The 10,276-nt window shown below is 42.5% G+C and overlaps 1 protein-coding gene across 2 annotated transcripts in view; it reads left to right on the forward strand.

Annotated features, from left to right (window-relative positions):
* The window catches only part of Hmgcs2 (3-hydroxy-3-methylglutaryl-CoA synthase 2), a 32,888-nt gene that overhangs the window by 10,112 nt on the left and 12,500 nt on the right, over positions 1 to 10,276 (forward strand). For both annotated transcript variants that reach the window (XM_017797498.2, XM_008830523.3), the window contains exons 2-5: positions 873 to 1,327; positions 5,113 to 5,238; positions 5,777 to 5,941; positions 6,183 to 6,348. In XM_017797498.2, the coding sequence (XP_017652987.1) occupies positions 873 to 1,327; positions 5,113 to 5,238; positions 5,777 to 5,941; positions 6,183 to 6,348 (912 nt within the window). The remainder of the gene's footprint in view (positions 1 to 872; positions 1,328 to 5,112; positions 5,239 to 5,776; positions 5,942 to 6,182; positions 6,349 to 10,276) is intronic.

Consider the following 10,276-nt stretch of genomic DNA (forward strand, 5'->3'; position numbering starts at 1 on the left):
TCTCAAGAATGTACTATAGAGCAGGAGCAGTGTGGGGAGGTCACAACATGGGCCAGGCTCTTCTTTGCTAGGCAATGTAGGGCTACTGTGGTAAACCAGCAGCTCTCCAAATTTGGCTCAGGAACTGCAAGAGCTGTAGACTTCTCCAAAAGCAAATGCCTTGGGTAACCATGAAATGAGAGAGGTGGCCTTCTGCTTACCTTTTCCCAGCTGATCAAAGTTCCTCTTGGTTTAGGGTGGATCTTGAGAGACGGGAGGCTGATGCTGTTCTCTTTTTCCAAGGTTATTGGATGTTTCCATGTTCTACAGTATCTTCACCACATCCCACTTTACTCCATCACTCTGCACAAACATGCCTGTGAAACAGCTGCTGTTTTTCCTTGAACAGCACATCAGACACCTCTTACCAGCCATTTTCCTGACATCACCTCCTTAGTAAAAGTATTAATTTAATTTAACTCACAGGAAACTATGTATATTGCAACCTCTAGGGTCATCACTAAAAGAGAAAGAGGAAGAAAGGTCAGTAAATATATATACATATAATTTTTATTAGTAAATATTTACTTAATCAAAAATAACTCAGGACAGGCAGAATAAAAGAGGAGAGAACATATAAGGAAATAGAAACAGATAGATGATAGACCTCATTCCAAATGCCCGTGCAGCTATACCAACATCAGGAAAAGCAGCCTTTAGGATGAATAAAAGGATAAAAGAGTCGATTCAACAGTTATAACTAAATTTTTATTCGCTAGATAACACAACTCCAAAACATATTAAAACACAAATTAAACAATTGACATATTATTGTTTTTTGAGGCAAATGGCAATAGATCGTTAGTGGGTTTATGACTGTTGTTTTGACACAGGTTTTCTACAATCCCTCCGGCCCCCCTGGCCAAAACAGACACTTGGCCCAAAGATGTGGGCATCCTTGCCCTGGAGGTCTACTTTCCAGCCCAATATGTGGACCAAACTGACCTGGAGAAGTACAACAACGTGGAAGCAGGGAAGTATACAGTGGGCTTGGGCCAGACCCGAATGGGCTTCTGTTCAGTCCAGGAGGACATCAACTCCCTGTGCCTGACCGTGGTACAACGGCTGATGGAGCGCACCAAGCTGCCGTGGGATGCTGTGGGTCGACTGGAAGTGGGCACCGAGACCATCATTGACAAGTCCAAGGCTGTTAAAACAGTACTCATGGAACTCTTCCAGGATTCCGGCAACACGGACATCGAGGGCATAGATACCACCAATGCCTGCTACGGAGGCACTGCCTCCCTCTTCAATGCTGCCAACTGGATGGAGTCCAGCTACTGGGATGGTATGTGTTTCCAGGGCTTTCTGGAAGTGTGCGGCTTGGGTTAGAGGCTGAATCCTGTTTCTGTTTCCCCCGGGGCTTTTATTCCCCCAGGAAGAAAAGACAATTTGTTCACACAGCTGCCGCTATCACGCAAGAACGACAGTGCCAATGGCTGCTTTGCTAGTGGCTGCTTTGCTAGTATGGCTTCGTACAGTGAGTCAGATAACAACATGCTCACATAGCCATTTAGCGTGTGCAACAACCTGTGATGTGAGCGCCATGCGTGAGGAGAGAAAAGAAGAGGAAATATTTGGTAGCCCACTGTATTAGTCACTCCTCCTGTTGCTGTGACAAAATTCGCAACAAAAGCAACTCAAGGAAAGAAGGATTTATTTTGTCTCACAGTTTAGGGGTACAGTCCGTCGTGGCAAGGAAATCAAGGTGACAGCAGTTTGAGGCAGCTGGTCACCAGGTCACCATCAGCAAGCAGAGAGAGAGAGGAACACTGGTGCTCCGCTCCCTTTCTCCTTTCTGTTCAGTCCAGGGCCCAGCCCGATGGGCTGTTGCTACCCACCGTTAGAGTAGTTAATTCCACCTCAGTTAACCTAATGAATAAAAAATCTCTCACAGACCTGCCCAGAGCTTTGTTTGCATAGTGATTTTAAATCCCATCAAAGTGACGCTTGAGATTAACCACCACATTTAGACAGCAGTGCAGAAGCAAAACTCCAAACCAAAGTGAATACCCCTTACTCTTGTGCTTAGTTCTCTTAAGCATCTCCTGTACCTCTGAGACACAGTTTGCCAATGGCAAAAATCTTACCTGAGGGGCTGGAGAGATGGGGCAGTTAAGAGCACTGGCTGCTCTTGCAGAGAACCCAGCTTTGATTCCCAGCACCCACATGGTGGCTAACATTATCATACAGTTACTGTCTGTAACTCTAGTTCCAGGGGATCCAACGCCCTCTTCTGACCTCCTCGGGCACTGTACACAGGTGCACTTACATAAATGCAGACAATACAGTTATACACATAAAGTAAAAGCAATAAATAAAAAATATTTTTAAAACTTACCCGAGTTTATCTGGTAAGGGGGAAGCACCGGTCAAAATAAACCAAGAAAAGCACAGAACGGACGGGGGCACAGTATTCTCGTCTTTCTCTGGTGCTGGCTCCTAAGATGATTTTTGTCTAGCACATTAACATGACTTTGTGTCTTCCTTACATCTTTCCTCAGAGCTGTATTGGTAGAATAACTCCTGTTCTGAGGGTAAGAAACTCCAAGGTTCTGAGTGCAAGGTGAGAGTGAGGTGCCCTTGCTCACTCAGTAACTGTTACTCTCCTGGAGCCACACAGTTCTTATTTACCTTTCTGCCTTTCAGGGCTGGAAAAAGGACTGAATATAATAGTGCATAGTCTTGTGAAAGACCTTGGCTGACAAGCTACTCTCTATCTACTGAGTTTGAAACTAAGCCTAAAAGCCTTGGAAACCATAGTGAATATTAAGTACAAAATGAAAGTTTTAATGTTGACGTGGAGCTTAGGGGATATAAAATCCAATATTCTTTACCAAGAAAAAAGTCCAGGGCTGGGAAAATATCTCGGTGGGTAAAGTACTTGTCATGCAAGCCTGCAGACCGGAGCTCAGATCCCCAGAGCCCATGTAAAGGCTGAGTGGGTGAGGCGGCCCACCTGTAGTCTCAGCACTGGGGTAGAAACAGGATCCCAGGGGCTAGCTAGCTAAGCAGACTAGTCACAATGGAGAACTCCAGGCTCAGTGAGAGACATTGCCTCAATTTACAAGGTAGAAAGCAATCTAGGAAGACTCAGCATCAACCTTGAGCCTCCACACGCGTACACACACACACACACACACACACACACACACACACACACTTGCACCACCACATGAATACAAATACATATGCATACACATGCATGCACACTACACATACACACACCAAGAAAATAAAGACAATACTTTTTCCTTGGGTGTTAGAATTCTTGGGCGTCAGTGAATTTGAGTTGAGTCCTGACTCTAAAAGCTTTATCTTACCATGTATGCGCAGCTTTGGTCAAGTGACTTAAGTTCTTGGGGCCTCGGTTTCTTCCTTCTGTAAGGAGGGAATAAAACGGGTTGACTCAGTGGGAAAGTACTTGCCTAGGATGTCCTAGGACTTGGTTCAATGCCAAGCACTGCAAAAATAAAAGGGGGGAGGGATTTAATTGTATCTGCTAGACCAGAAAAATTACTTGGTAATGTGCTCTCAATACTGTCCTTTGGATGCATGCTGGAGATCCTCATGTGTTAGATAAAATAATAAAATCATAAGAAGCAGACTTACTTTTGAGGGCAGTAATCTTACCAAGTAAGAGTCGAACAAATAATGGTCAAGACAACAATTTTTTATCAAATGATAATATATCACAGAGTTAGTATAGATCATTTACATTGAATATGGTTACTCAAACTCTTCACAATGAAAGGGGTACCACAGCTCAGGGCCTACGGCTTAGGATCCAATCAGAGTAGGGTTTGAATATTTTGAATTCCACATCTACTAGGTATGTGATCTGGACAAGTTAATCTCTCTGGAGGCAGCGTCTTCATCATGAATGTTGGCATAACTGCCTTTCTGGACTGTTTAAGGTTTATTTGGGGATAAGAGGCATCTAGGTCATATTTCAAATGTTAATTCCTCTCCTTATTCCTTGTCTATTGTTTAGAAGACATTTTAGGATGATGGAGTGCTGTAAGGTAAATGGTACAGACCCGAGTTGTCTCTAGAAATGCCAATGAATGAAGTTTTCAATGAATTTGGAAATAGAATTCTGGCCTGGCACAGTGGTACATGCTGTCACGCCACCTGCTGAGGCATGAAGATCTTGAGTTTGAGGCCAACTGAGCTATGTAGTGAGACCCTGTCTCGAAGAACTAAAAGCAAAAATTTGATGAAGAACTATATAATTCTGGAGGTCAGTGAGATGACTCAATTTGTAAGCCATCAAGCTTGACATCATGAGCTTGGTCCTTAGAAATCAAGGGTGGAAGGAGAGTACCAACTCACTGCAAGTTGTTCTCTGACTTCCACACATGTACTGTGGTACATGCATGCACACATTCACACCCACAACCACCCACCCCTCATGAAATAAACAAAATTTAATTAAAATATAACTTTGAGCAAATGAGGTTTCCAAATATTTTATTCATAAGAGGGTGTCAGTTTCCCCTGGAACTGGAGTTATGGACAGTTGTTAGCCACCATGTGGGTGCTGGGAATTGAACCTGGGCCCTCTGCAAGAGTAGTCAGTGCTCTTAGCCTCTGAGCCAACTCTCCAACCCCTCAAATGAGTTTTTGTAGCTGGGCTGTGAGGACTGAGTTTTGACTTTATATTTCTTTTTTTGTCTTGTTTTAAATATATTATTTATTATTTTTATTTTATGTATGTGAGTGTATTGCCTGCATGTATGTAAGTGCATCCATGTTGTGAAAAGCCTGTGGAGACCAGAAGATGGTATAGGATCCCCTGGAACTGGAGTTACGGACAGTTGTTAGCTGCCATGTGGGTTCTGGGAATCAAACCCAGGTCTTCTGGAAGAACAACAAGTGTTCTTAACCGCTGAGCCATCTCTCCAGTTCCTTGAGTTTATATTTCAAATGCATCATGAGTTTTGCTAGTGTTTATGTGTGCTGTTTCTGTTCTGTTCTTTTTCTAGTGTATAAAATTGTGCCTGGCACACAGTAGCCACCCTCTATTCTAGATTTGGTAGTGAGGCTGTGACTTCTTGTCTGTCTTTGCAGGTCGCTATGCTCTGGTGGTCTGTGGTGACATTGCAGTCTACCCAAATGGTAATGCCCGCCCCACAGGTGGTGCAGGTGCTGTGGCAATGCTGATTGGACCCAAGGCCCCTCTAGCCCTGGAACGAGGTTTGTAGTGAACATTATGAAGTGGCTGGGTGTGGCATAGCCAAATCATAGATCCCAATCACAGACTGTCATACTTACTACTCAGGGCTTGGGGATGGTGTTGCTTGCCTCTGAAGGTCTAGTCTGAGGAGTCCTTAGGAGGAAGGGAAGAAGGGAATCCGAGCTGGTGAGATTTCATCGTGCATTGGAATAATGACGCGTGGAATGAGTGGGTAAAGCTGGTGAAGGACTTTAAGGAACCTAAGTGGAAAATGACAGTGACAGAAGAGAACTGGTTCTAAAGTGAATCTTTGAGAATTTTGGCTTCTAGTCCAGGTTTGGGGAAGCCAACATAGATGTAGAAAAAGAAATCTAAAACTCATTTCTGTAAAGCCAACAGTCTTCGGCTCCTCTTGAACGTGTGAGAGTGTTGAGGCTCTTGACTTAGCCACAGGAAACAGCAAGACCCAGAAGCTCCTTTCACACAGTCCCTCTCATCCTTTCTGCTTGAGATAGCCTGCACGTGGCAGTCCCTGAAGCCCTCTGTGTGCCTTTCCAGGGCTGAGGGGGACCCACATGGAGAATGCATATGACTTCTACAAACCAAACTTGGCCTCAGAGTACCCGCTGGTTGATGGGAAGATGTCCATCCAGTGCTACTTCCGGGCCTTGGATCGATGCTATTCGGCCTATCGCAAGAAAATCCAGAATCAGTGGAAGCAAGGTTTGGTATTGGGAAGGCAGAAAGTTGGCCTCTGCTTACATGCCAAGGGTTTGCCTGTATCTTTCCCTGTATATAGAGCATACTTAGTGGACATCTGTAAGATGAATGAGCAAACCTTAAGTGTATTTGATGGACACAAGTTCTTGGAGGAACTGAGTCCCTTGGCATCATTAAATCTCAGAGAGTGAGTCTCAGTGGATCATCACCACACCACCTCTTGCCTTCATGTCTTCTTTTCCAGCTGGAAACAACCAGCCTTTCACCCTCAATGATGTACAGTATATGATCTTTCATACACCCTTTTGCAAGATGGTCCAGAAATCTCTGGCTCGCCTGGTGTTCAATGACTTCTTGTCATCCAGCAGTGACACACAGAACAATTTATACAAGGAGCTGGAGGCCTTCAAGTAAGTCTTCTTTAAGGGAGAAGCCTAGGCTTGTGGGGGGCAAGCAAGAAGGAGGGCTTCCTCACAACTTGGGTGTGAGCTTCTCTCCTGTAGGAAGCAGAAAGTATGCTGAGCCTCCCTCTGTGTGGGGCTCTCTGTGTATTATCTCTGGGGAACACAGGGTTTACCCGTACCTCTGTGTCAAGCAACCAACTAAAAGAAGCTACAAAGAGTAAAGAATGGGGGAATGGAGTGTGGCCACATTGTTCAGTCAATGAACATTTTCTGAACATCTGCTGGGCACCAGGCATCATGCTAAAATGAATTTGACTCTGTGGTCTGTGCCTTAGAAGTTCTCAGTCCTACACAGACACACGGAAGCCAATGATCGCTGTACAGGAGGGCAGCTGGGGAGGGTCAGGTCCCACTTTCACGTGCCATTGTCGGAGGGTCTTATATGTTGCCCCTATTCTTCCCATCCATTAAATGAATGTGATCCAGCTAGCCTCCTGGGATGTGAAAAAGCAGTAAGAAAGCTGTTTATTGGTGCAATATTCCCAGATATTTAGAAAAGAAGTAACTTCAATTTGATGAGTTTTCCCTGGAAAGAGAACCTTTTTCTACTTGGTTTCTGTTTAAGTCTTGGGCTATCTCACTAACATCTTCCTCAATTAATAACTACTACTACTACTACTACTAACTGTGACACTAAACTATTAAGTTAGCACAAACACTGCTTGTAAGACTTTCTCTGTTAGGGCTGAAGAGATGGCTCAGCAGTTAAGAGTGTTTCTTACACAATGGTGAAGAGTGGAGTTCAGAACCGAGCACTCATGTAACAAACCAGGTATCCTGTAAACCCAGCATCAAGGGGGCTGAGACAGAAGGATCTCGGGGCTTGCTGGCTTCTAGCCTAGCTGAGAAAATGTGAACCCCAGCTTTAAGGCGAGACCCTGACTCAAAGGAATAGGCAGAAAGAGATAGAGGAGGACACCTGACACCCTCTTCTGGCTTCCACATGTTCACACAGGTACATATCCATGTGGGCATGCTCTCACATAGAAACAGATGAACACACACAAATAAATTTTAAAAGTTAAATTATTCTTAAGTATCTTCTCTATCAAAGTATATTTCAAAATAATAGCTTGACATATATATATATATATATATATATATATATATATGTCTTTTTGAGACAGGGTCTCCTTGTAGCCCTAGCTGGCCTGGATGCACTGTAGAGGCCAGAGTGGCCTCGAACTCACAGAGATCTGCTTGCCTCTGCCTCCCAAGTGCTGGGATTAAAGGCGTGTACCACCACGCCAAACATTCTATAAATAAGATAAACACATTCGTGGACAATGAGCAAAGGATATTAACAAGACATTTCTTCAAAGAACAAATGCATATAGTCACATTTTAAAATATGTGTGTTGGGGGGTTGGAGAGACGACTCAGTAATTAAGAGCACTGGCTGCTCTTTGAGAGGACCCAGGATTGATTCCCAGCACCCACGTGGTGGTTAAGAACCATCTGTAACTCCAGTTCCAGGAGATCTGATGCTCTCTGCTGATATCCTTAAACATTGCATGACACAGGTGCACTTACATACATGCAGGCAAAACATACACATAAAATAAAAAATAATAAATAAAATAAAATGTGTATTAATTAGTAAAAATTTAATCGTTATTTTATTTACATTCTTTTAAAAATATTTATATTTTTATGTGTATGAGTTGTTTTGTCTGTATGTATATGAGTGCCCCTGTGCATACAGTACCAACAGAGGCCAGAAAAGGCTATCAGAGCCCCTGTAACTGGAGTTATGGATGGTTGTTAGCCACCATGTGGGTATTGGGAACCAAACCTGGGTCCTCTCAAGAGTAGCCAGTGCTCTTAACCACTGAACCATCTCTTTGGCCAGCCACAGTCTTAAAAAATTTTAATACCCAGAACTGATGTGGTTATCAGAAAATTGTGTGTGTGTGTGTGTGTGTGTGTGTGTGTGTGTGTGTGTAAATCGATACTAAGATTTTAAAGGGAAAATGGGAGGGCATGAGGCAAAAGTCTTAAGAGGCATACTGTTTGTAATATGTTTAAAAGAATGTGTCAGGGCTGGAGAGATGGCTCAGTGCTTAAGAGCATGGACTGCTCTTCCAGAGGACCCGTGCTTGGTTCCCAGCACCCACATGGCAGCTAAAAACCTGATAATTCCAGTTCCAGAGTATCTGACATCCTTTTCTGACCTCTGTGAGAATTGCATGCACATGGTGTACTCACATACATGGAGGCAAGACCCTCATACACATAATATAAAAATAAATAGGGACATCTGGGGACACAAAAATTGACTCAATTAGTCTTAACATATATGACAGAATGTGTGAAATCTGGTGGGAGTGCTCCGGTGGGGGGTACAGATAGGGAAGCAGGTCTAAATATGATCAAGGTGTATTGTATGAAATGCACAAAATTCAATAACATATGTATTGAATAAATTTTAAAATAATAAAATAAAATAATGTTCTGTCATTCACTATAGCATTTTAGCCACATAGAACTGATTAAAGTAGGGCACATTTTGTTGTAGATCATTTTTCAGCTTTTAAAAATGTAGATGATGACCTAGGATCAAAATATTTTGAATTTAAAAAAGCATGCTAAGCCAGGCATTGTGGTACACTGGTGTTGTGTGTGTGTGTGTGTGTGTGTGTGTGTGTGTGTGTGTGTGTGTGTGCATTCATGTGAGAGGATATGGGTGCTTGTGTGCCACAGTGCGCATGTGGAAGTCAGATGGCAACCTCTGCTATTGGTCCTCCTCTCCTGCCTTATTTGAGATAGGGTCTCTCTGTTGTTTTCCCACTGTGAAGGCCAGGCTAGCTGACCAATGAGCTTCCAGGGCTTTCCTGTCTCCACCTCTCATCTCCCTATAGGAGCAAGGGGATTAGATACACTACACAGTCCACTTTTGTGTAGGATCTGAGGATTCAAACTCAGGTCCTTATGCTTGCATGGCAGGTGCCTTTACCCACTGAGCCATCTCCCCGGCTCCAGTGGTATACTCTCGTAGTCCCAGTACTTGAGAGGTGGACCAGAGGTTCAAGGTCATCTTCAACTACATAGCAAGTTTGAGGCCAGCCCAGACTATGTGATACATTATTAAAAGAAACAGGCATTGGGGTGAGGGGGAGAGGATTGGAGAGAAGAGAAGAGAGGAAGATAAAAAGAAAGAAAGCTAAAGTTAAACAGAATTTGTCACATAATTTTCTTTCTTTTTTCTTTTTTTATTTATATTTTTCCCAGTTAATTATTTATTTAATAACCACATACTTAGAAGAAGCATTTCATTACAACAGCATTGACATATTCAATAACAATTTTCTGAGATAAGATGCATCTTCTTCAAAATTGGCTGTAAATTTTTAGGTTTACAGTTGAATTATTAGTTATACAATATTGTACTCAGTATAAACTCTATGAGACATAAAATTAAATGAGGTTTTAACCTTTAAAAGATCTTCATTTCATTATTACAATACAGTTTTATACAGAAAAATTCATTTTCACTGAAATTGACATTAAGATGTTTGCACACGCATTTCTAATCTCTATATATCTGATTATTACTAGTCACAGTCGGTTGCTTTCTGAGCTCCTTGGCATCTGAGCATGGATATAAAGTCATCAGGTAGATTTCAATGGTAATGTTTTTCACATTTACTAATTATTATTTTTTATCTTTCTTTTAGAATTTTTAATAACTACATGATTAGAAGAAGCATTTCACTACAGATTTAACATATTCAGTAACATACTCCAGAGCAAGATTACATCTCTTTCACAAGTGGGTGCAAGTTTCTAGGTTCACAGTTGAGTCAATACAGTTATATGATATTGAACTCAATATAAGCCCTGTAAGACATAAAATCGAATTAGTTTTTTAACC

Source organism: Nannospalax galili, unplaced genomic scaffold (assembly GCF_000622305.1).
Source record: "Nannospalax galili isolate Female #2095 unplaced genomic scaffold, S.galili_v1.0 scaffold455, whole genome shotgun sequence".
In the NCBI taxonomy this organism is placed as follows: domain Eukaryota; kingdom Metazoa; phylum Chordata; class Mammalia; order Rodentia; family Spalacidae; genus Nannospalax; species Nannospalax galili.